Source organism: Hemicordylus capensis, chromosome 3 (assembly GCF_027244095.1).
Source record: "Hemicordylus capensis ecotype Gifberg chromosome 3, rHemCap1.1.pri, whole genome shotgun sequence".
Classification (NCBI taxonomy): domain Eukaryota; kingdom Metazoa; phylum Chordata; class Lepidosauria; order Squamata; family Cordylidae; genus Hemicordylus; species Hemicordylus capensis.
The window spans coordinates 192545391-192573106 of NC_069659.1; the positions used below are offsets into that span (position 1 = coordinate 192545391).

The 27716-nt window shown below is 42.1% G+C and overlaps 1 protein-coding gene across 1 annotated transcript in view; it reads left to right on the forward strand.

Moving 5' to 3' along the window:
* LOC128350536 (WD repeat- and FYVE domain-containing protein 4-like) overlaps window positions 1-27716 on the forward strand; it is a 141636-nt gene that overhangs the window by 110770 nt on the left and 3150 nt on the right. The window contains exon 12 of the mRNA XM_053308946.1: window positions 5499-5689. Coding sequence (XP_053164921.1) covers window positions 5499-5689 — 191 coding nt within the window. The remainder of the gene's footprint in view (window positions 1-5498; window positions 5690-27716) is intronic.

Sequence of the window (27716 nt, forward strand, 5' to 3'; positions counted from 1 at the left end):
CTGGATCCAGAAAAACCCCAAGACTGTCATCAGCGGTGGATATGTGGAAGCAGTGGACCCTGCAGAGAGCAGGACTTATAGGACTTCAGAAGAGGACTTCAGAAGAGTTTGATGTTAAACAATCAATCATCTTTATTATGGTCAAAGACCAGCACAAGATAAATCACGGATACAATATAATAAAATTCATGCTGAATGAAATATAACTCTGGAAGCTAAATATGATTATAATAATAAAATACAACTCTAAAAAACTATATGGTAATTAGTAAACTAAAATGCTACCAGCTACGCCTAAAAACTGTGGGGAAATTAATAAAGTAAATGTATAGCTATCTTTAAAAGTAGGGCAACTGAAAGTATAAAATGGATAAAATAACATATACAAGCTACATAAAAGCAATATAAAAGCTGTGAAGTAAAAGGCAAATTAAAATTATTAGACAATGAAGTAGATAAAATGTTCAATAGTAAAACATCTGCTGCCAGGGATATTAACTGGTGGTCAGGACCCTGCGGATCTTGCACACTTCCCCACAGAACCTGGCAACATTGTACGTGAAGGACCGATTGTCATCTGATAGCAGCCTCTTGGTGTAGACTAGACTAGAGCGGCCAGGGTATTTAAGGAGCAGGTGAGATATGAGCCTGTCCCGACTGTCTTTATAAAAGGGACACGAAAGGAGCACAGGGTATATGGTTTCCACCTCCTCAGAACCACAAGGACAAATCCTTTCCATGAATGGGATCTTCTTGTATTTGCCTTCCAGCATGGCAGAGGGAAGGACATGACACTGGGCAAGGGTGAATGCCCTTCTATGGCTTGGTATTTCCAATTGTGCCAGATATGCAGAGGGGGAGACAGGAAACCTACGACTGTCCGGGGCCAGAAAGCCTGTTGCCTTGCTTAAATCTGCCTGGCGTTCCGTGTCCAGAATCCTCTGGTTGATGGCCGTTTTTGCCTTGTCCCAGCCCACTGTAAGCAAAAGGGACAGAGAGAAGCCCAGCTGTGCCACTTTGTTGGAGACTGCCCATTTCCATGAGGACTGAACGTTGTCTTGCAGGGTTAGCAGGGCCAGGCCCCGTGGACACAGGGCTAGTTTGAGCCAGTGGTTGAGAACTTTCATGAAAACCTTCACCTCCACTTTTATCATGCCAGTTTCCAGCTGTAGGATGGCATTGGAGACACAGCAAGGCACTTGTAAGGTCCCTCTCAGGAATTTAGATTGAACGCATTCCAGTATGGCAAGATTGGATGGAGATCCTGGGTGCGCACCATATAATAATTGTGCCAGTGACTTGGCTTCATATAGTTTAAGTGCTACAGGTACGTAATGGCTGCCTCTAGTACGTAGGAACTTCACGATGGCAGAGGAGCTCCTCTGTGCTGCTAGGGAAATGAACCCTCCCCCATTCAATGCAATGAATATGATTCCCTCCCCCATTCATAAGAAGTTCATCGCATTGAAAAAGGCTAAAATCTTTTACATATATATATAAAAACTAAACCATGAATCACACTGTCTTTGGGCTCCTGGGGGGAGTTGTGGCCATACCTACCTTGCACTTAAACCCACTTTGGTGCCCAGGTGCCCCTTAGGGGGACAGTTGGGGCACCATCAAATCCCCATTACTCTCTATGGGAAAAATGCAAAAAACAAATCTTTTAAAAATCATCTAAAATCACAGGAGTGTCTGATTGCTTTGAGGTTCAGTGGGTTGTAGGCACCCCTGGGTGCCTAACACCCACCTCAGTTTTGTGCCCCTAGGTGCTCTGCATAGGGAATAATGGGCTGGTTTGACTCCCCATTATACCCTATGTAGAACCTTTTATAGAACCAGTTCGAGTTGGGTTTGAATCTGAGCCAATCCGGTGGGGGGGGGGTTGAGCAAATCCAAACCTACCCACTCTGGTTTGAATTCGAACCAAACAGGCCAATCCAGTTTTGTGCACATCCCTAATCATAGGTATGTGTTAAACAGAAAGCTGTATGAAGCTTTCTGAATCCCCTGCCATCTGAAGATGGCTTTATGAATCCCCTGCCCTCTGATTAATTGAATGGGGTTTCACGAAGTTTGTGCTTTGATTTCCCCTTAGGCATACTGGTGTTTGGAGTGTCTTAAACATAAACTTAAAGAGTGGTTTTCCAAGCAGTGAGGATAATGTTCCCTAATAAAATACCTCCCCTGTTGCAGGGATATGGGGGAAATCAGTGCTCTCTCAAATGAAGTCTGACTCTATTCTGTAAGGATCATAATAAAAACTGGAGAAATAGTTCTGAAGAGCAAAGTCTGCACTCTGAAGTCAGACCCTATTCTGTAGGGATCATATCAATATAATAAACTTGGAAAGTAGCTCTGAAAAGCAAAGTCTGCACTCTGAAATCAGACCCTATTCTGAAGTTATTATATCAATAATATAAACTGGAGAAATAGCTCTGAAGTGCAGTCTGTGCTCTGAAACTAGTTCCTAATTTGTAGGGATTATATTGAAAATACCAATTTGGGAAATAGCTCTGAAGAGCAAAGTCTGCACTCCCAAATTAAACCTGACCCTACTCTGTAGGGATTATAATTTAAATTGGAGAAACAGCTCTGAAAAGCAAAGGCTGTGCTCTCTCAAATGAAATCAGACCCTTATTCTGTAGGGGATATAACTGGAGAAAATGCTCTGAAAAGCAAGGTCAGTGCTCTCTTAGAAGAAATCATACCCTTCCATTGGGATTATATAAAGTGAAAAAAATGTTCTGAAAAGCAGCCAGTCAGCTCTCTCAAAATCAGACCATTTTCTCCACAGATCTGCACACTCTAAAACACGGAATCTCTTGGCCAGACATTTATATATCTGGCCACTCATTCCCCCACCCTTGAAACTTTGAGGGAGGAGATGCAACGGGCTGCCAATGCCAGGAAAGCCTCCACCTTCCTCCTCCGGCCTCCTCTCAGGCCGTGGATCTCGTCTCAACTCTCATGAGAGTCTGAAGTCCCCTCTTGTAAGACTTCTGATGAGCTCTGTGGCCGCCTACATTCCAGAGCCTGCAGCAGCAGCAGCCAGGAGGTGGGCCGGAGATGGTGGGGAGGGTTGGGAATTGTGATTCTGCAATGCTTAGTCACGAGCCAGGAGGCTTTACACACAGGGCTTCTACCCCAAATCTACTTCAGAAGAGAGTGTTCAACACACCAGCCAAACTTACCCCGAAGACCCTTCGAGATTCTTGGACCCACTCCACACACAAATTGGGCTTTGTGATGCAAATTCTAGCTTATTTCAAAGTATTTCTGGATTTTTAAAATGCTGGTTTTAAGCTGCTTTTTCTGAAAACGCTGGAGCAAATAGGGAGAGTCACTGACGTAGAGTCATTAGCATGATTAGAGGGATGCTCTCTTTAGAAATGCAGATATCACTCTTTAGGAAGTTCCCCCTCCCCCCCACATTGGCTAGAAGGAAAACATGGAGGCATGCCATGTGAATTTGTTTCAAAACAAAACCCGAGAGCAGAGGGGAGGGTCTGCTTCCCTCAATGCCATGAGTGTAATTCAAAGTGGCTTCACTCAACATTTACCCTGAAGCATGAAGCTATGTATGAATAAGTCCCAGGAAACATGGTGGGAATTCATGGCTGTCTTGAGTTAATCAGGACAGTTTGCAGGTAAGAATTCCAGTTTGGCCATGACACCTCCACCCCCAAACAGGCAGCAGCCATGTTGGCTGTGCTGTGACTTCACAAGTGCTTGTCTTTCTTTGACATCTGCTTAGTGAGCATGGAAAATGAAATTTCCTGTAACAATCTAACCCCAAACAACTGTGATTTTGAAAAATCCAGAAGTAGTGATTGAAAGCATGGTGAGATGCTGTGAGAAGAGAAATGTTGTTCAGTAAGAAATCTATGTTGAATGTGTGTTAGGACCATTTCAATGTTAGTACAAATAACTTATAAAATGTTTATTATTCACCAATATTGTTGTTTTTAGTCATATTTTTATTTGATTTCTCTCCCTCTTTTTAAAAAAAGAGAGCAACTGTGCAGAGAAGCGGGGAGAAAACAGCAGCTGGTCAGTGTCCTTTTTCTATAGCCCTGGAAACAGCTGCAAAAGACTTTTATCAAGGCTGGTGAAATCTGCCCACTCCCCAGGGAAAGAGAAATGTCTTTAAAAATAAAAGGCAACCATTACACTTGAATGGTTTAACTCACATTTCTGAGGCCTGATCCCCTATATCATATAGGCTTCAGCTCTGCTAGGCCTCAGTGTTTTTGTTTGGCTTTTAGTGCGCTCCAAACTTATACTTATGAAGAGGAGAAGCTGTTGAGTTCCTTATAAGGATCACAGGGCTCAGAAATTATTATTATTTTATTATTATTTATTCGATTTCTAAACCGCCCTTCCAAAAATGGCTCAGGGCAGTTTACACAGAGAAATAACAAACAAATGTTAACAGTGTTGACAGGCAGACAAATGTAACAGGTGTAACTTTACATGTATTTGGGAATAGAAGCAGCTCCTGTTGATATTCAGATGCATGATAGCCAGACCAACAGTGGGTGAACTTACATTCTCCAAACGCTGAGGAGAAGCTCTTGTCTAACAACTGAATGACAGTCACGAACTCAGTAGGTGGAGTTTCCCTCAGCATCTGGAGATTGGAACAGCACATGTTGAAGTTCTGGATAACATGCAGCTGAAGTACAGGCAGAATATTAACAGATACTAGCTAAGGTTACACCTGTTACATTTGTCTGTCTGTCATGCAACTGTTAAAAGTCCTGGGCTAATGGGAAAGTGTTGTTGCTGTGCCAGGAAAATGTGAACTTTTAAACAGGTTTTTAAAACAAATTATTTCATGTAGGATGGGGGTGGGAAATGCAACACTACCTAATGGTGAATTACTTAATGGTGAGTTGCTTAATAATACAAATGTTCTATGAAGTTTAGGAGACATCCCTATTCTCTTTCTCTGCAGATTGGAGGGAAATTGAACTTCTAGATCATGGGAAAGTGGCCACCTAGCTACACCAAAGCCTCCCTGTTTTCTCTGTATGCTTTCATTTGGTCTAGAGAGAATTGCATGTATTAGTATTAACAGACAGAGTTGGATCTGAAACACCAAGGGAAAAGTGGTTTTAAGGAAACTAAGTTCTATGTCAGTGCAATACACAAGATGTTTACATGTTACAGATGCGAAGGTGGATGGCTTAACACTATTTCCATTGCTTTTGCTGCATGGAATTGGGTGAATTTGTAAGTGCTTTATGTCTTCTCTTTAAACCAAAGATGTTTTGATCCTATAATTGACTCATGTTCAGTTTGTTTGCAGCTTTCCCTAAAATTGTCCTGTTGATGCTTCTGTCTAGCCAGTTTCCCTCTTCCTCCTTTGAAATAGCTGAATCTATGAATGTATTAAAAATTATCTTCTAAGTCTTCAATATTAAGCAGCAAGCTATTGGTGCCTGGGTGTGTGAGCATGACATAGCTAATGAGCTGATTGCTTACCGTTCCAGTGGTTCTCAGAGACTATGGGATGGTACCATACATCAAGATTTTTGTGGATGAGGAGTTGTACCGAAGTGATGTTCTGACTATCTTGGAGCAACTGTCAATTATCAACTCCGAGGAGTATATGAGCATCATTGTTGGGTCCCTGTGCTCTTCAACCCAAGGGGAACTGCATCTCAAGCTGGATCTACTTAAGGTGAGAAATAGTACATACTACAGTTTTGCGGGGTTATGTTTGCCCGAATGGCTAACAAACTGGACCTATTAATTTTGAATGGTACTGTGTCTGGGGATTGCCCAGGGAAATATACCTTTCAACGGGGAACTAATCTATCTACTATTGATTATGTATTAGTTTCTAAAGATGTATTTGAAGCAATAGATAGATTTAGTATCAAAGCTAGGCCAGAAAGTGATCATCGTCCTTTAGTACTAAATTACATTTTCATGAAGCAAGATACGAGTTTTAAAGAGACCCCTTTTACACAGCAGGCTATTGATGGGGTTCCCAGAATCAAATGGAATTCCCAAATTAATCAAGTTTTCTCCGAATGGTTTAACTCAAAGATTGGAGAATCACTTAAGGAAGACCTATTGGATGCAGTGATTAAAAGAGACCAAAATTCCCATATTCTTGAGAAGTATGAGGTTCTTACAAGTTCAATTAAATCTCTATTAATTAAAGACCATCATGCCAAACCTAAAAAGAAAACTGGCCATTACGAAAAGTGGTTTGACCAAGAATACGTAAGGACAAAAAAGCACCTTGTCATGCTCTCAAAATATGCTATTCTCTACCTGTCTACACATTTAAATTCAGAACTGTCAAAAAAGAAAAAGGAGTATAAAGCTCTTCTTAGAACCAAGAAAATGATTGCTACTCAAAGGAATGGCTATTATTGATAGAAGCAGCTAGGAAAAACAATTCAACAGATTTTTGGAGGCTGATTTCATTATCCAAAAACAAGGTATACTCTGAACAGGTCTGCCCAATTACCTCTGAATTATGGGAATAACACTTTCAGGAACTTTATGGTGACCCCAGATGTTTAAACCCCAGATTGACCTACATATAGACACCTTACCTTCCTGGCCTTCGGTCTCCAGCTATGAGGTGGAACAACTGAAGGGTGGAAAAGCACCCAGGAGCGATTACATTCCTCCAGAACTATTTTACAGGGTTGGCAGGTTTGGCTTATTTTAAGCCAAACTTTGGGATTATTTTAAGCCAAACTTTGGGAATTAGCCCATTTGACCCACTAGTATACCCTAAAGACTCATATAGACTGGTGGGCCCCAGCATTGGCTCTTTTGTTCACTTATCTAGATCAAACTGCACAATTCCCTTGGAATTGGGGCTCAGCCATGGTGGTCCCAATCTATAAAAGAGGCAAAAGGGAGGATCCCTTTAACTATAGGTCAATTAGTCTTTTGAATATAACAGGTAAATTGTACACCAAACATCTGTGTGTAAAACTTTGCTCTTGGATGAAGCAGGAGCATATAATCCACGATGAGCAAGAAGGGTTTAGACTTAATAGATCTGTTATGGACCATTGCTTAATTTTACAACAACTTGTGGACAAACAAGTTAGGGTCTATAAAAGACCCTTGTTTGCCACTTTTGTGGACCTCAAAATGGCCTTTGATTCAATTTCAAGGAGTTTACTATGGACCAAATTGGCTAGTACATCTATAAGCTTTTATTACTGCTCATTAAGCTCCATGAGAACTCCTCTTTAAGAGTACGCTTAGACACTGGTGGCAATTTCACCAATTTGATTGCAACTGAGAAAGGTGTGCGGCAAGGTTGTGTGTTGGCCCCTTATTTATTTAATCTTACATCAACAATTTGATTAAATGGCTGCAAAATGTTAATATCCATCAGTGGTGTAACGGGGGGAAACGGCGCCCAGGGCAAGCTCTGCCCCTGAAATTGCGCCCCCCCGCCCCCGCCCCCCAGGCCCCCACATACCTGCACCGGCGTCCCCCTGGCCGGAGTGAGCACGGTGGTGGCGGGTGGCGGCAGATTGCACGGCGGTGGAGGGCGGCGGCGGCGATCCGAGTGTGGCAGTGGCAGCGGGTCGCCTGGCGATCTGAGTGCGGCGGTGGCAGCGGATCGCCTGCCGAGTGCGGTGGTGGCTGGCGGTGATTTGGTGGTGGATCGCCTGCCGAGTGCAGCAGAGCGATGCCGAGGCCTGCCGTCTGGCCCGGCGTCGCTTCCCAACTGCACAGGCGCGACTGCGCAGTTCATATGAACTGCGCAGGCGCACCTCGCAGTTGGGAAGCAACGCTGGGCCAGACGGCAGGCCTTGGCGTCGCTCTGCTGCACTCGGTGGGCGATACGCCGCCGCCCACTACCGCCGAATTGCCACCAGCCACCGCCGCACTTGGTGGGCGATCCGCCCCCACCGCCGCCGCACTCGGTGGGCGATCCGCCCCCACCGCCACCGCACTCGGCGGGCGATCCACCGCCGCCGCACTCGGCGATCCAGGGGGGGTCGGGGGGATGACACTTTTTGGCGCCCTCCCACGTGACCCACCGGAGTGGCACCCAGGGCACGTGCCCTGCCTGCCCCCCCTATCGTTACGCCCCTGATATCCATGCACCTAAATTAGCCAATAAAAAGATCCCAATCCTGATGTACGTGGATGACACAGTTATTTTATCCCAAACCAGGGCCGGGCTCAAAAGAGCTTTAGATGTTCTAACGTCATATTGCCAAGAGGAATATTTAAAGATCAGCTATAACAAGTCTAATATTATGTGCTTTAAAAATAAAGCAAGGAAATTTATATGGGCCTTGGATGGCCATACATTAGAACAGGTCAATCAAACAAAATATCTTGGGGTGGTTTTTCAACAAAATGCTGGGAAAGCAGCACACATGAGAATGGTAGCTGATTCAGCAAAACATAGTGTGGTGGCAATTAACAGATTTTTCAGAACAAAGGGAGCAGGTTTTATTCCTGTGGCTTTAAAACTATATTCAGCAAAGGTTATCCTTCAGCTTTTATATGGGATCCAGCTGGGACCTTATGTGAATTTTGATACACTAGAAAGAATTCAATCAGGTTTTTTGAGAGCTATCTTCGGTACTACGAGATAAACCTCAAATGTATTTTTGCTTATGGAGGCTGGCCTCATAAAGATCAAATCTCGCGCCTGGCTTTTAATTATTTATTTTTGGTTGCGAGTCCACCTATGTTCGGTGGGCCTAATTCCTCGGTTTCTATTGATAAATCCACAACCTGCAGTGGTTAGCAAAAAGCTTTCCTCCCTAGGAATAGACTCTGAACAGCTGCTGGAGTTAGACTTGGTAAATGCTAAAAGAATAGTGAAACATTGTTTGACAGATATTGAATTACAAAATAACTGGGCTTCTTTAACAGAATTCTATAAAGGAGTAAGAACTAGATGGGATCTTTCACCAGTGAATTATTTGTCCTATATTACACTCAGCAAATTTCGGTGGGCGTTTACAAGGGCAAGAACAAATTCTCTTCCTTCTGCACTATTAGCCGAGAGATACAGTGGTATTCTCCTGGAAAAACGCTACTGTTGATGCGGCAGTGGAGAAATAGAATCTATTGAGCATATTCTATTATCCTGTAAAATACATAGGCAATCGAGGGAGCATTAATTTTACCTTTGGTCTGTAAACAGACGGATCAATCTGCTGAACAACTTGTTAAATTTCTACTTTCTGATTAGGATGTTTCAATTTTTAACTCTGTAGCTAAATTTTGCTATATTGCTTTTAAGATGTATAATGAGAATCTATAGAGTTTCTTATAAATTCGTTTCGCCTTTTGCATGTATGGATTGTTTGTTTTTAATAAGAATTTTTATTAAGAAGTAAACCAAAGAAGACAGAGACAAATAACCATAAAGACAATATAAAACTAATCATTTTTCATAATGAAAAACCTCATTTTTCTAATTAATTACATCAGTAAAGAGAAAATATCTAGAACAAGATAAAGCAAAAGAAATTTAGACTCTTAAAATTGTAAAATCTAATTTTATCAGCTTCTTGTAAGTTACATATCGAAAACACTATAAGTCAAATCCAGAAAATGGGAACAAAGTTTGACCATAACGAATATTATAATTTATAAAGGGTTTCCAAACAGACACGAATGATTCAGTAGACATACCATGTACATAAGCCGAGACTTTTGAAACTGAAGCATAGTCCCACACTTTCACAAACCAACTGTTTAAGGAAGGGATTTCCAAAATACGCCAATTAGATGCATATATAATCCTAGCTGCTGTTATCATATATAAACACAATTTGTTTGATTTGGCGGGAATATAAGGTTTTATCATACTTCAAAGAAAAAATTCTGGAAGGAAAGGAATCTAAACTTCTAAGATTTGTTAAATTTTCATATGAATTTGTTTCCAAAACTGTTGAGCTTTACCGCAACTCCACCACATATGGTAAAATGAACCTAAATGTGAGTTACATTTCCAACATTTCTTAGAGAAAGAATTATCTATTTTATTAATAGTCAAAAGAGTTATATACCATCTGAAGAACATCTTATACCAATTTCCCCTTAGATTGGTACACAAAGTAAATTTCACATTCTTTTTCCATTGGTATACCCAATCAGAGAGATCGCTTGATCTATTAAAGTTCTGCATCCATTTTATCATACATTGTTTTATCTGCTCAGTCTCTGTTTCATACTTCAGTAATAGTTTATAAATTCTGCCTAATAAATGATCAGTGTTTGGGGTGATTAGTTCTTCAAAATCAGTCAGATCTCTAAGTTTCCCACCCTGTAACTGTAACTCTTTCCAAACTATTGAGCTGATCTGAGCTTGTTTGAACCAGGATGCTTGTTGAGTTGTTTGCCTAGAAGAAACTGATTTGTCCAGAGCTAAATATTGGGCCAAACATTGTAAGGAGTATAGACTGCCTCACCAAATATTATACTTAGAAGAAAATTCTTCTTCATGGAAATAAACATTCAGTATAGAGAACAAAGGTAATAATCTAGGACTTATTCTTTTCTGATATTTATCCCAGACATTAAAAAGACTGTCGGATAGTATGTTGTTGTGTCTCCAAATCTTTCCTCAAACCAGAAATCCATAAATAATTATGCGATCCTCTAGTAAGACCAAGTTCCTTCATTTGAGTAAAACTTCTGTAAGGGGATAAAATCCAATTCGAAATCCAAGTCAAGCTACTAGCATGATAATAAAGGAACTACAAGATCACCTCTTTCTTTGGAATCTTACATCACCCCAAATCGAATCCTGGGTTTTTTATAATTCCAGATGAATGAATTAAGCTGACTCTGCCATTTATTCAATATCTTGTCGTCTATCTTTATAGGGATCATTTGAAAAAGAAAGTTCATCTTAGGTAATACGTTCATTTTTACTGCAGAGATTCTTCCAAGCCAAGATAAAGTCAGCCTCTTCCATCTATCCAGAACAGCCATAATTGATTTCCAAATTGGGACATACTCCTCATAAGATTAATCCCCAGATATTTTATTGGCTTCTTGGTTACTTGTAATCTTAAAACTTTAGAGACATATTCTATCTCTTCTTCTGAGAGATTCCATGTCATGATCTGAGTTTTATCTCTGTTAATCTTATAGCCAGAAACTGAACCGTACTGATGTATCTGTGTCATTAATGTATCCAAGGAGTCTTTTACTTGCGTGATAGTAAGCAATACATCATCGGCATATAGTTTTATTTTATGTTCACAATCACCTATTTTGATACCTTGGATCCGCTGCTCTTGTCTAATTTTAGCTGCCAAAGGTTCAAGAGCAAGTATAAACAGCAACGGGGAAAGCGGACATCCTTGTCTAGTACCTTTATTGATGATACATTTTGAAGACAAGGATCCAATGACAATAATTTTTGCTGATTGCTGTTGGTATATACTATGAATCCAGGATAAAAAATGAGGACCACAGTTCATTTTCTCCAACACTGAGAACAAGAAGTGCCATTTCAAATTGTCGAAGCTTTTTCGGCATCTAGGGAAATCATAGCTGCTTTGTACATGTCATGGTTACTTTATTAATTGCATTCAAAACATATCTTATATTATCTTTCATAAGTCTTTTTGGGATAAAACCAGATTAGTCAGTATGGACTATTTCAGACAGGAAATTTCTTAATCTCACCGCCAAGATTGAAGTAAAAATTTTGTAATCCACATTTAAAAGGGATATAGGTCTATGTTATTCTGGTCGTGTTGGGTCTTTCCCTTCTTTATGAATTAAGGAAATGAATGCTTCTTGCCAAGAAACTGGTAAAGTGTAATGAGATAATATCGCATTCATTACTTCTGTTAAAGGTCCAATTAATTTGTCCTGAAACATTTTGTAGTACAATGAAGATAATCCATCCGAACCCGGCGAATTATTTTAAAGATTTTTTATTGCCGCTCTGGTTTCTTCCCTGGAAATAGGTTTATTTTAACAGATCCTCTGTTCTTCTGAAAATGACTTCAATTGTATTTCAATTGTATTTTCCAAGAATTGTTTGATTTTTTCAGGATCTTTCTTGTCTTCTTTGTATAGTTTAGAATAATACTGTACAAATTGTTCAGACATTTCATGATCTGACATAACAAATTCCTTGCCATTCCAAACCGATGTTATAATTCTCTTTTCCTGTTCTTTTCTTAACTGATATGCTAACAACTTATCTGGTTTATTACCTTTCTCAAAATATCTCTGTTTCACGTAAGTCATGTTCCTAAATGTCTCTTTGGATTCCATAAGATCCATTTGCTTACAAAGTTCTCTAATATTTTGCCAAATATCTTTAACCCTGTAGCTAAATTTTGCTATATTGCTTTTAAGATGTAGAATGAGAATCTATAGAGTTGCTTATAAATTTGTTTCGCCTTTTGCATGTATGGATTGTTTGGTCTAAGACCATAAATAAAACTTGACTTGACTTGACTTCTCCCCTACTCCTGTTTACTTGAACATGTCAGCTGCTGGACATGTCATTTCTCCCTTTGTTTCTCTCACCCTGAGATGAATGCTAGGGAAATCAGTAGGTTACTTTGACCCATGGCTTACTAATACAGAGCTGGTGCAAAAGGTAAGAAAAAGTAGAGACAAAGAAAGTTGTCTTGTAGATAGAATATTAAGGTTTATGATACCATAGTACCATTACACTGACACAGCCTGTGTATTATGGGTGGAGAGGAAAATACAGTACTCTATCATGTCATTTCACTTGACCCTCCCAGCCGTCTCAAAGCTTCCTGTTTGCACTATTTGTGCCAGAAGGGGCAACAGGATCACTTGCTGAACAAATGTGTATTTTTAAATTGAATCTGAGGAAATATAGTGAAGTTGTGAGGAGCAGAAGTTGAAAAGCAGACATGAAACCTCAAGATCACAGCTGGGTCTCCCCCCCCCCACCCCGCCCATCTTTATAATGGATTTTTCTGTCTCCAGATAGGGAAGGTCAGACTGACTCAGTTTATTCCATACAAGTCTCTTTGATGGGTTTGTTTCGAAATTATACAAATTAAGAAAATAGATGGTATGATAATGTCAAATTTGTACATGCCCAGACCGGTCAGAATGTTCTAGATGAAAAATGGGGAGGGGAAAGGGAGTGGGCAGAGAAGGGAGTTTACAATGAGGCTCTCCACATGAGCAGTGTGGAGAGCCTACAGGGCTTCTGCTGGGAGAGTGGGCTTGACCCACTCTTCCCACAGACAAGCACAGAGCCCACCCTGGGCAGCTGGATTGGTCGCCCACACAATTACCTGCTCCATTACGGAGCCAGTAGGGGCGGTGGGGATAGGGGGCCATTCAGCTCCTGGAAGCCCCAGGATGCCCCACATGAGTGCTCAGGGCATTCGGGGGGGACTCCCAAGCCTGGGAAGCTTGCTGCAGCCTCCCGGTCAGGGGTCTACTTGCGAGTCGCCACAGCATCTCATGATCTTAAAAATGGAGTACTTGTTCTGCTAACCTCGTTTAAGGGGAGGGGAGGGCTACTTTAGTGGGCTAGCCACTGTTGAACCACCGGGCTTGCTTGCGAGCCCAGTGGGTCTCACAATGGGGGAAAACCTGGCTGGGCTCCCTTAGCCCAGTTTCCCCCCATCATGAGAATAGCCTCAACTTCTCCTGTTGTCTTTAGCCCTGGAAACAGGTGAAGGATCTCTGTCAAGGCTGGTTGATGAAATATTTCCCCCCTCCCACAGAATGAAAAATGTCTCTAAAATAAAGGGTAACCATTACAGTTGAATGGTTTAACTCATGTATCTGAGGTAAGTAGGAGAACAAGCTCAATCACATGAGCTTCAGCTTCTTAGCTTTGGCTGCTTCTATTTTGCTTCATTTTCCTCAGAACTAGAAAGCCTAAGACCTGGAAAGCCAACTTTGTTCCTCTCAAAGGAGAGGGGCTCATGAGTTTGTTGTAAGGGCCAGAGGGCCCAGGACTTTTAATAGTTGTGTGGCAGGCAGACATTCAACAGATACAAATTTGCCTAGCACATGAGGGTAGAAAACAGCACCTGCAATTAATCTGCCCGTACTTCAGCTGCTTGGTAGCCAGAACTTCTATGGGTGCAGTTCTCATCTCTAAATGTTGGGGGAAACTCCATCAGCTTGGTGTCTGCCTGTCATTCAGCTGATAGAGAGCAGCAGGCATGGATGCTGGAATGCTTGTAATGTAAGTAATGCTTCAACCATTTTAAAAAAAAATACATTTTTTTAACCATGCCTACTATATTTCCCATTTTTGTCAAAGTTATGGCTTGTTTTATCCTCAAGCACTGGTGTCTGCCTCTTCATTACACCTATCAATGCTAAAGCAGCATTTTTCACTTTTCTTTTATGAACACACTTATATCATGTGTAGCACATATTTAAAAAGTAAGTACATTCTCTTTAATTTACAGGGATAGTTATGGGAGTGGCAACGCCAACTGAAGGCATGAGATCTGATATCCAGTCTAAGATATTGTACTGGCCTACAAAATCATAACCATGAAAACACAGTTTTGCTAGCTTTGCCATGCTCCAACTACCTGTGTAGGCTGGTAGCTGTTGCCACCAGGGCAACAGCGATTAGCATGACAGCAATGTTCAAGAAGAATTTGGTAACATGTGCCTCAGCAGGCAACAACTACAAACAGCACACTTAGTATAAGAGAACCAGAGAAGGGATAGATATGTTTACCATAGGGATAAATGCACTAATAGATGGATAGATCTGTGTTTGTCTTATTTTTGAAATTTAGAAAGGTTACTTTGATAGTTACCTGCTCTTCTTTAACTTCCAGGAGAACAGTGGCCATTTTGCTTCTTTTTACCTCAAAACTGCTAGGCTTCAGTGCTCCTGTTTGGCTTTTACAATCTCTAGCGTTTTACCTCATAAGAGTGGGGGGAGGCTGCTGAGTTTGTTATAAGGGCCAGGGGAGCAAGGACTGTTAATAGTCAGGAATGAAAGTCTATTTATTGTCTCTGAATCTTGAGTATAGGCAGAAGTCAGCTTGTCCTTGTGTGAACCCCTCCATGAGCAGCATAGATGCTCTTTTGAAGTTTGCACACAAGCCTCTCTTTTCCAGGTTCTTCGAAGCCTGGTTGTGACTGCATATAGATGTCTTCCTCAATTTCTCCATATAGGAAGGCAGTCTTTACATCCAGGTGATCAATGTACATCTTTCTGGCTGTTGCTATGCTGAGTAGTGTCTTGATGGATGTGTGTTTCATGACTAGTGCAAGTGACCCATCATAGTCTTCGCCATATAGCTGGGAGTATCCTTTGGTTACTAGCCTTGCCTTGGCACTGTACATCCCCTTCTGCATCTTGTTTGATTTTAAAGACCCACTTACATCCTACAGTCTTTCTTTGAGCAGGTAGTTCCACAAGTGTCCATGTCTTGTTCTTGTGCAGATAACTCAATTTCTCCATTTCCTCCATTTCTCAGCTTTGTGAGTTGGCATCTTTTCAACATCTTGCCAAGTGAAGCGTTCCTGTAACTCTTCACTTCTGGTCATGGGTAGAATCCCTTTGGTGGTCCTCTGTGAGTGCCTCAGTTCTGGTTCAGGCTGTGCATCTCCTTCTGAATCTGGTTCCGGTTTGGTTTCACTGGCTGGCATGAGCTGTATGAAAGTCTGCTCATCTGGTTCTTCACTCATCTGGATCCTTGGCTCATCTTCTGGGACTTCACCTTTGGTTGGCCTTTGTATCTCATCAAAGTATGCAACACTGCAAATTTCAATATTACCAGTTTCATCATGAAGGATTCTGTATCCTTTTCCTCCTAGTACATATCCACAGAGTATTCCTTTCTTCAGCAATTCAGCTTGTTTCTCTTTGCCTTTGGTACATATGCATATACTTCACATCCAAATACTCTGATGTATTTAGGCTAGGCTTGTATCCAAACCACAGTTCAAAAGGTGTCTTTTCTACTGCTTTGGTTGACAATCTGTTCTGTTAATTATCTGGCAGTCATCACTGCTTCTCCCCAAAACTTATTTGCCAAACTTGCATCTTGCAACATGCATCTGGCCATTTCTAGTAAAGAGCTATTTTTCCTCTCTGCCACACCATTCAATTCTGGTGTGTATGTGGGCGTAATCTTATGTTCAATCCCCTGTTCCTTCAGGAATGTTTTCATGTCATTTGACATGTACTCATCTCCATTATCTCTCAGAGTATAAACACAAGCAAATCTTGTAAAATCATCAATAAATGTGAGTATGTAATGATTAAAATCTCTGCTTTCTTCCAATGGACTGCAAACATCACTGTGAATCCACTGTAGGGGGTGTGGCTCTCTCCTCTCTCTTATGAAAAGTAGGCTTCACAGCTTTGGCACGAAGGCCAACGTCACATCTGGATGCAGCCTCTCTGCATGGCCATACTTTAAAGTCTTTAATTAATTTCATCTTCTCAAGCTCATGAACTGCTTTAATATTAGAATGAGCTAGGCATCGGTGCCAATGTAAGTCATATGACTTGTGATTGCACCCTCTTGCTAGACTTGCTCTTTCATTTATAGAGTCCAATTCAAACAATCCACTCTCTCTTAGAGTTGCAGCCATAATCAAATCACTTCCATTTGTAATATAACAATGCTTATCTTTGAACTCAACTCTGCATCCTTTTTCAACTCCATGTTTCACAGAAATCAAATTATTCTCTAATGATGACACAAATAATGCATCCTTAATAGTAACAGCCACACCTTGTCCATTTGGTAGCTTACAATGCACTATTGTGACACCTCTCCCCTCAGCAGAAAGGGATCTGCCATCTGTGAGATAAATTGAGACTTTGTAATCCTTATCCAATTCTGTAAACAGTTTAATATATTTCAAAAGATTCTCTGTTGCTCCGGAATTGATGCAGAATACATTTTTATTGGTCTTCTAACACATGGTATTATAACTCTTAAGATTGGGTTTGCCCTTTATGTACTTCAGTTTATGAGAATCTCTTCCCGGTACAGAATCCTGATGGCATTTAGCATCAGGAATCTTAACCCTCTCTGTCTTTCCTTTTGCCTTGACTCTACAAGCAGCAACTTTTGCAGGCTTATCAAGACAAGTAGCATACAGTATATATAGTCTTCACATTTACACTGAAAGCATCTTTTGTTTGTGCTGCCTGAGTGGAATGCTGTAACATGATCTGCAGGAGGAGACACCATTTCTTGCTTTCTATGAAAGTGTTCAGCCAAGTGCCCAGAGATATATTTGAAATTTAAAGATGCATCTGAAACGTCTATTGCCAATTTAAGGGCTTGATAACTTTCAAGCAATGAGTTCAAAATGAATCCCACAATTGCAGCCTCACTGAGGTCTTTGAGCTGTTTACCCAGATCCTGGATTTGGCTTACATGCTCAGTAGGATTTTCTCTCTCATTTAGCTTCAAGTTGCAGAGCTTTTGAATGAGAAAGCCTGTATCACTGGGGCTCTTGTGATTATAAAGCTCATCCAGCCTTTTCCAAACTTCACTGGACAATTCCACACCCATAAAATGAGTATATGATTTTGGACTGACATGCATTCCAAGGATTCCAAGAGTTTTCTTGTTTTGAGAATCCCTTTCTTGCATCTGCTTGTTGCTCACTGGGTCTTTGTGTGTCCTCTAGAACATTATTGAGTCCTTGGCTCATCAGATCAGATAGGATTTTATCTGAAATGACCAGTCACTGTCGTTTGAGCCATCCAGATTGGGAATGCTGAGGCTAATCTGGCTGGAATCCATGCTGTCTCTTTGTTACTGTAGCTTTGTCTTTTTGTTTGTTCTGTTTTTTACATTTATATCCTGCTCTTCCTCCAAGGAGCCCAGAGCGGTGTACTCCTCACAACAACCCTGTGAAGTAATTTAGGCTGAAAAAGAAGTGACTGGCCCAGAGTCACCCAGCAAGTATCATGGCTGAATAGAGATTTGAACTTGGGTCTCCCCGTCCTAGTCCAGCACTCTAACCACTACACCACGCTGGCTTGATTGTAGTTACTTAATCAATCCTGAGATCAAATTGGAATCCCAGAAATCCTGTTAGGGGCTGGGCCCGTAACCCTGTTGGGGGTAATACAGCAGAGCTTTTCAAGCGCTAACTCACTCCCATTACAGCAGAAGTTAATAGTCTCAGGGGCAACAGCTTGCAAATGATAGGCATGGAGACTCATGTAAGGTTAATCTAATTTACTTTATTCAGAAGTACATGATGATAGGAATAGACCTATATCTAACTCCAGGCTACATGTTAGTCAGAGGGAGACCTATAGAAGTGTTGTGCTCAGGGAGAGAGCTAGAAGCATTCTGGGAAGAAGAAAAAGGAAGTCACTCCCAGGTAGTTCCTTAGTACATTCTACCCAGAGAGGCAGAGATAAACAGGAAAGAGAAGGAGACCCTAACTATCTATCTCTACTCCCAATGCCCCTAGTGGTCATTAGGGTCACTGGTGCAAAAGGTCGATGCCATCTGGAGCTGGATCTCCAACACCCTCCAAAGGTTGCTTTTGTTTTCACTTACCCTAGAAAGGTAAACAGCACAGATGCTGTACTTGGGAGCAAAGCTTGTGTTACAGCAGACAGGGAGGGAAGTGTGCGGCCCTGCTTCCTGACTCTGGAGTCTTGCTGGAAACGACAGCTGCTTCTGAGCACCTGTTTCAGATCTGCTGCAGTATTACATTAGCCCCTACTGAGTACTCTGCTTGTCTTTGTTTCCTGTTTCCTGAGAGCTGGCTGTAGCCCCAACTTAGGCTGCACCAGCTTTGTGCTCCATTTCCAGAGTCTCTGTTCATGAAGGTTGTTCCGACTTCCAGACTGCTCCACTATCATCTGATCCTCTGAGCTCTGTGAGCCCTAGCTATACCCAAGCAATTCCAGTGTGTGACACATATGCAGAAGCTTATAACACAAACTTATGCAATAAGATGTCAATGGTAACTTTATGGAAAGCCGATGATGATGGTGATGGTATTGTATGTAGCCTTCAAGTTTGTTATGTGACACCAAAGACCTTTCCAACATGGTTTTTGAAATTTGTCATTAAGGCATACTATGGAAAAATGTGCATGATCTCACACAAGCAGATATGCTGAAGCTTTAGATGTTGGCATCAAAATCAAGTGGTGGTGCTACTGCAAATGCTTTCCTCTTGACACCCAGTGTTTTGCTTCTGCATGTGCAGAGAACTTACAAAATATATTTCCATTTACAGCATCTGTGCATGGCCCAGAATGTTGCCTTCCAATCCTGACAGTTGGCCCCTGCCAACTGGCATGTCAGGTAAGGGTCAGCTGGAGACCCGATATATCTGTTGTACCCTCCCCCACCTGCTCTCTTCCCCATCCTTTACCTGCAATGTGGGCCAGGGCAGGACACAGGCTGTGTGACATCCTGCTCACTTTGTGTAGGGAGCATTCAACCAGATTCAACTAGAGCCTTTGAGCCCAGCTTCCATTAAAATGTTTTTTTGGGTTTCCTTTTTTGGTCCACTAAATTCCCTTTATAGGTGTCCATGGCACAGGTGATTCTGGAATTCATAGTTTTTCTGGCATCAGGACATTGCACAGCCTGTTTCCTGCCTTGCCCTGCGTCCCAAGTAAAGGAGGAGGAGAGGGAGCATTCAGGAGAAGGTAAGGTGAGGCAGATCTGGTCTGACAAATATATCTGAATCAAATAATTCTACTATGGAGGCTCAGCATAACTATGGGAGTTCAAATAATTCAGCAGGGGGTTCTGACTATCAGAGGTTCTCTGCTGTCATGGCAGAACTCCTTCTGGCAGTGTCTGAAATGGACCGTGTCAATCCAGTATAGATATAGATATAGATATAGATATAGATATAGATATAGATATAGATATAGATATAGATATAGATATATCCACCAACTATGCTAATTGTAACTGGATGACTATATATTTGGAGGTTGTAAGGCTTACCTAATATTTGAGCTGAGAATTACAAATGCCTGGGAGTTGTACTTCTGAGCCTGGAAATATAGGTTTCAGTGACTTCATTACCCTCTATCCACTGAAGAGAATGAACTTATGCTAGTCACTCGCCTAAAGTGGTATGAAAAGAAATGCAGCTTTGAAGCCTAATTCTGACAAATTATAACTGTGTTAATACATAATGTAAGAAAATGAATTTATTTTCTCTAGCCTTTGGGACTGTGATTACATTATGCACAAATTCAAACTGATTTGCTAATATATATTTAGCTGTTGAATCCCAAACTCAAATGTGATTAGTTCTACAATATTTCAGAGTGGCGTGAGGCAGGCAATTATGAGGAATAATGAATAATACAATGTGAAAATAAATTTTGTTAGCTATAACTGTGTTAGGGGTTTCCACTGCAGATTATAGATTCAAGCCAGAAATATAGATGATTAAATTGTAACAGTTAGAGCCAAAAGAAATGCAGTTACCACTGACCTCTCCAGAAATGTGACAAAGCCATCCAGATACTTTCAAGTCCAATTTATTAGATTTGCACCTTGTTCAGAAGTTTCCACTTGATTTGATACATTAGCATGCAAAACTGAATGTCATAGTCTCCCTGTGCTTCTAGAAGCCCCCATTTTACCCATTTGGAGGGTTAAGAGGGGTGGGGTGGGGTAGGGAGAGAGATATAGGTTGTGTGTAATGGTGGGAATGTTTCACTTCATTTAATCCAATACTGACCCTTCCTAAACTAATTCAGAGATACTAAGGTGCTACTGCTTTCCAAGATGATATTAGCCCTCTCTAAATGAAAAGAAATCCTTACTTGTGCATGCAAAATATTGAAAGGCTGGGCCCTATTTACTTGTTATAATGGATTATAATTTATTGCGATCACCTCAGAATTATTTATGTATTTAAAATATTTCTATCTCACATTTCCATCTCATTAAAGGGACAATAAAGGTGGCTAATATCATATAGCTTGCCACCTTAAGTGGTGCAGCGGGGAAGTGCTTGACTAACAAGCAGAAGATAGCCGGTTCAAATCCCCACTGGTACTATATCGGGCAGCAGCAATATAGGAAGATGCTGAAAAGCATTGTCTCATGCTGCATGGGAGGAGGCAATGGTAAACCCCTCCTGTATTCTACCAAAAAAACCCACAGGGCTCTGTGGGCACCAGAAGTCGAAATTGAGTTGACGGTACACTTTACCTTAATATTATATAACAAAAGCATAGTCACAAACAACACAGGAATTAAAACAATTTTTTTAAAGAAGAAAACAAAAAAGCAAAGTTAAAAACAATAAAATACATTAAGGTCATGCACATGACCATATGGGCTGTCAGGGAGACAGGATCCTGCCTGCCCACCCGCATACAATCTCCCTCCCCAGTTTGCTCTGCCACTTGCACACGGGTGGTGCCATGACGAACAGTAGAGCAGGGAGCCGGAGGAGGAAATCCTCTGGCATCCCTCAATGTACCACACCAAGAGTGCAGTGCACTGAGGGATCCTCTCTCACCTGGGCACTCCTGCCACCCAGCTCAGTGTATGCTCATAGACCCTGCTGTTGGGGTTAAAAGTAGGGTTAGGTGGGGCAGGATCGCTGGGATCTTACGCCATCCCTGTGCTCTATATGAGCAGCCTAACCCAGGCTGGGCTGGGCCTGGCCTGGGCTAGGCTGCTCATGAGAATAGCCTCACTAAAGCATTACACCCACAGAACCACAGGAAGGCAGGGAGCCAGAAAATGAGCCAAAACCCAGATGTCGTCAGCGTGGTTTTATTGCCCATTTAAAAGCTTGCAATGATGGGGCTAATTGGGTCTCATGGGGAAAGATAATTCTATAATCTGAATGCAGTTTAGGGATGTTCACAGAACTGGTCAGCCCTGTTCGGTTCAAATACAAACTGGATTTAAACTGCCCCCAGGTGGCTTGTTTCAGGCTCAAATGATCCCCTGCTTGATGGCTCAGTGGCCATACTTGTAAAGGGCTGCGGTGGTGGGGTGGAGTTCCCCCTTTAATCTTTTAAAAAAAATGCCACTGTGAGGTGGGATGGGGCAGCCACTGCGGGGAGGGTGGCAAGGGTGTCAGGGGGTGGGGAGGAGAATCCTCCACCTTTAGCCGCTGTGTGGCAGGATGGGGGTGACGGAGGCCACAGCAGCTGTGAGATGGGGACAGGGAGAGCTCCTCCCAGCTTCCACTCTGCTTCCCAAATGAAGTGTGGGCTGGTCTGCAGCCGGTTTGGAGGCTGTCTGTGTGCATGCAGAAAGGTTCCCAGAACTCTACAGCATAGCTGCCAACATGTCCCTATTTTCCCAAATCAGTTGAATGGCAAAATAGGGACATATTGGCAGGTATGCTACAGATGAGGTTTGACTACTGCAGAATAAAGCAGAACTATTGCTTCTCATCATCTGGGAAACTCTGGTTCTATTAATGCAGCCTATAGTTGGATTGGTCTATTATCGAGTTGCATCACACTGCTGAGCTGACTCATGTTCAGCTTGTGATTGACTACAATTCTGAGAGCCATGTTAAACGTACAAATGCCAAGTAATATCCTCAGCCAGAGTTATGATAGGTTCAGTGTTCCCTTGTGTGGTTTATCACAAAGTATAGCACTGTCACCAATATTTCATTCTCACAAGTGAATCAGTACTGTGCTACTTCAGACTGCAGGCTGGGTCTCACATAACTGATTGTTCTCCAGTAGGAAAGCACTTACTGCACTTAGCAAACTGGCATGTCTCATGGGGCAGATAGTGGACAGTATTGTCCACTTTTTCATAAAAGTGTGGAAATTGCCATGAATGTTGTATACACAACAAATATTAATTTTTAAAGGGACTTGTAGAAATAAAAAATGGTTTACACAATGGTTTACACACAAACTGTGTTTGTGCAAACTGTGTTACACTATAGTATGCCCATTGTTTCCAATGGGCTTACTCTAATGCACCATAATTGGTGAAGAACTCAGTGCTACTGAATTTTTTCCATTGACAGATATGGAAATTGGCATGAATGTTCAATAAATCACAATCATATTCACAAAAATGTAGAACTCCAATATGGTCAGAGAGTGAGAGAGAGAGCGAGAGCCAGCCAACATAGCATATAGGTTAGAGTGTTGGACTAGGACTGGGAACACCCAAGTTTGAATCCCCATTCAACCATGAAACTCACTAGGTGACTGGACCAGCCATGTATCTCTCAGCCTAGCGTACCTCACAGGGTTGTTGTGAGGATAAAAATAATCATGTACTCTGAGCTCCTCGGAGGAAGAGTGTGATATAAATGTAAATATATATATCGAAAAGGGATCCAGGGGGGATCTGGGAAATTACAGGCTGGTCAGCTTAACTCCGGTGCCGGGTAAATTGATGGAAAGCATACTTAAGGACAAAATTGTTAAAAATTGTTAAACATATAGAAGAAAAGGTCTTGCTGAAGGAGAACCAGCATGGCTCCTGCAAGGGCAAGTCTTGCCTCACTTGCCTTTTGGAGTTCTTTGAGAGTGTCAACAGGCATGTGGATAAAGGTGATCCAGTTGACAGAGTATACTTGGACTTCCAAAAAGCCTTTGACAAAGTTCTCCACCAAAGGCTCTTGAGTAAACTTAGGAGTGGTGGAATAAGGGGATAGGTTCATATGTGGTTCAGTAACTGGTTGAAGGACAGGAAACAGAGGGTAGGAATGAATGGAGAGTTTTCACAATGGAGGGAAGTAGGAAGTGGGGTCCCCCAGGAATCGGTACTGGGACCAGCGAAGTGGCCAAATTTGCAGATGACATTAAACAATTTAGTGTAGTGAAATCCACAATAGATTGTGAGGAGCTCCAAAAGATCTCTCTAAACAAGGGGAATGGGCAACAAAATAGCAAATTCAGTTTGATGTAAGCAAATGTAAAGTAATGCACATTGGGACAAAAAAACCCAGCTTCACATACATGCTGATGGTATCTGAGCTGTCGGTGACTGACCAGGAGAGAGATTTTGGGCTCATGGTAGACAGCTCATTGAAAGTGTCAACTCAGTGCATGGCAGCTGTGAAAAAGGCCAGTCCCATGCTAGGGATAATTAAGAAGGGGACTGAAAATAAAAATGCTAACATTATAATGCCCTTGTAAAAATCTATAGTGTGGCCACATCTGGAGTACTGCGTACAGCTTTGACACCATACCTTAAGAAGGATACTAGAGAACTGGAAAAGGTGTAGAAGAGGGCAACCAAGATGATCAGGGGTCTGGAGCATCTTCAGGGGGCAGCATCTGAGGCTTTTTTTGGTATGGAAAAGAGCGACTAAGTGGAGACATGATTGAGGTGTATAAAATCACGCTTGAAGTGGATAGAGCGGACAAAAAGAAATTTTTCTCCCTTTCACTAGAACCAGGGGTCATCCCATGAAACTGAAGGTTGGGAAATTTAGGACTGACAAGAGGAAGTACTTTTTCACTGACAAGAGGAAGTACTTTTTCACACAAGACATAATTAATCTATGGAATGCTTTGCCATGGGATGTGGTGATGGCTTTAAAAGGGGCTTAGACAAATTCATGGAGGACAGGTCTATCAATGGCTACTAGTCTGGTGGCTGTAGGCCACCTCCAGCCTCAGTGGCATGATACCTATCAATACACTAGACAGGGCCACTGACATCCACCTTTGCAGCCTCTCCCAACCTCCCAACCTGCAAAGGTGGATGTCAGATCCCCCCAGAGGTCCCACAGTCTATTTCACAAGCAGGCAGCAATGCCATGGAGTTCTCCGACAAGTGTCCTATCCAGCCGGCTTCCTGAAGAACTGTGGGGAGGAGGGAGCCCAAGCTGCACATTCTAAGTGTGGTTCCCACTCCTTATTGGCCGGCGCCGGTCACATGGCCTCCCCCTTCACATGGAGAGGGCAGACATAACACATCTGTCCTGCCTCCATGGAGCCTGGGCCCAAACCCCGCCCTACCTGACAATGTTCTTCTGTGCCAGGCGGAGCAGCATTTCAAAATACCTTGCTCATCCATCCCATTCAGTAGAACTTGCTACATTTGGTTTGAAGCAGTTGATTGGCCCCATATTATTCCTGTCTCGTACATAGCCCACTTTGAGTGCAATAAGAGAGCATCTTGTGTTGGTGGAATATCACATTAGGATTTTTGTTTCCTTGCAAGCAGTTCCAGTCTTGCATTATTCACATACACAGCTGTACTGCATCTGCCATATTTGATTACCACAGACCTCTCCAAGATGTGCTGGTCTTCAGTCACTGCATTGACTCAGTTTTGTTGGACATTGGATACATCATCAAACACATTCCATGCATGCCATGCAAACATCTTTCCTTTGCCACGAAATGACGATATGGTATCACACCCAGTGAATGCATGGAAGACGGTAGTCCACTGGTTTTTTCAGGCCCTAATGAGTCCACAATTCAATGGGCAGGAATCCATCTGTGCTTTCCACCTCTTCCAAAAGAAACCCACATGGTCTAAAAAGGCCAAGCGCCTTCAGTGATGGTTGAAATGATATGACAATGACAACAATTTCTGTCATTTGCTTTGATTAACAACCCAACTTTACTGAATTTTGCAACCCTGCAAGGCTAGAAGGGAAACTCTGTTAATGGCTAATAATACTAACTCAACGATTTCTGATAGAATGGTGGTTTGGGACACATTCTAACCGTATTGAATGTATAATTAAAATGCATTGGCACTTATTGAGGGGTATCCCTAGGGATCTAGATGTAAGAAATCTCCAATATGTGCGCACAAACAAGGCAAAAACATAAAGGACTTTTTAGTACATACAGACTTTTTAGTAATTGATAACCCATCAGAATTGAGGGCTGGTTATAACCATAAGGACATGCAAGTAAGCCAATTCTGTTGTGGGCATTGTCTGTTTAAATTGTGTTAGACTCCATTCATTTGAATACCCACCTAATGTGTGGGAATATAAGCTTCGGGACTTTTTAACTTGTCAAATCTAGGGGGTTATTTATGTGATCAAATGCCCATGCTCATTACTATATGTGGGTAAAACTAGCAAACCCATTAAAACAAGACTTATAGAGCACAAAGGTTGTATTAGGAGAAAGAACATGCAATTACCATTAAAAGAACACTTTTGGGAACATGTCCATAGCTCAGAGGAGAGCTGGTCTTGTGGTAGCAAGCATGACTTTTCCCCTTAGCTAAGCAGGGTCTGCCCTGGTTGCATATGAATGGGAGACTTGATGTGTGAGCACTGCAAGATATTCCCCTCAGGGGATGAAGCCACTCTGGGAAGAGCAGAAGGTTTCAAGTTCCCTCTCTGGCTTCTTCTGGTTATAGTGATACTTTAGGATTTATCCCACCTTTGATAAGCCTTTTAGGAGGGAACTAAGTGGTACCAGAACAAGGTCCTAAGGAAGACATTTGATTGAATAAAGATCTCTAAGTCACAAGAGATTACAGCTGGTAATCCTCCTCTCACCATGAATGAATCAAACTGTTCTTTACCTCTGTCGCAGTGTGTAAAAATCATGCCAGCTCAACTGCAATATGCAATATCTCTGGTGTGGAGAACAAGTAGGTCTGTTGATGATTCTGTAAAAGGCTGTCCTATGTCTAGTATAACATTGGTGAGTTTGCACACTCCATCAAAGAATACTTGTTGAGCTCGTCAACCCTGTTCATGGTGACTGCTGCTTTTCCTTAAATCTCTGGCACTGGAAGCAATCTCATATTCATTCACTCCAGTCCAGCAATCATTGACTACCTCAGTGCTGATAGGTTCTCAGTTATCCCAATTGCTCCTCCATCACCTTTAATGACTTCATTTGCCTGCTCGTAGGGATGTGCGCAAAACCGGATTGGCCTGTTTGGTTTGAATTTGAACCAGAGTGGGTAGGTTTGGTTTTGGTTTTGTTCAAACCTCTGCTTGGTTTGGTTCGAATTCAAACCAGTTCTAAAAGGTTCTACATAGAGTATAATGGGGAGTCGAATCAGCCCATTATTCCCTATGCAGAGCACCTAGAGGCACAAAACTGGGGTGGGTGGCAGGCACACAGGGGTGCCTACCACCCACTGAACCCCAAAGCAATCAATCACTCCTGTGATTTTAGATGATTTTTAAAAGATTTTTTTTTTTTTGCATTTTCCCATAGGGAATAATGGGGATTTGAGGATGCCCCAACTGTCCCCCTGGGTGGTGCCCCAGCACCAAAGTGGGTTTGTGTGCAAGGCAGGTATGACCACAACTCCCCCTGAGAGCCCCAAGCGCAATGAACTACTTATGAATGGGGGAGGGACTCCTATTCATTGCATTGAAACAGGCTAAAACCTTTGAAAAAATAAACCATGAACTAGGGATGTGCGAAACGTTTCGGATACAAAACGTTTCGGATACAAAACGTCTACAATGAACACCTCAGAAACAACAAAACCCAGTACCCCACGGGCTTGTGGGTATGGGGGTGGTTGGCACCCTATGTGCACTACACAACCCCTCGCTCTGGGCAACCCCAGTGCCCCCCAAGTGGAATTATGGGGCTGCTGAAACCTAAACCTCCATTATTCCCTATGGGAGAAATCTTAGACACGTAAACTTCATCAACTCACAAAAGATCAGCCCTTTGCCCAATTCCTTTGAAATACTTCTGGAAGTTTCCTTGCCCCCATTGGGCACTACCACTCACCACACTCGGCTCTGGGTCATCCCTTTCCCCTTGATTCGAAGCTATACATTTGTTGGAGCTCCATTATTCCCTATGGGAAAATTCTTAAAGATGTGTAAACTTAA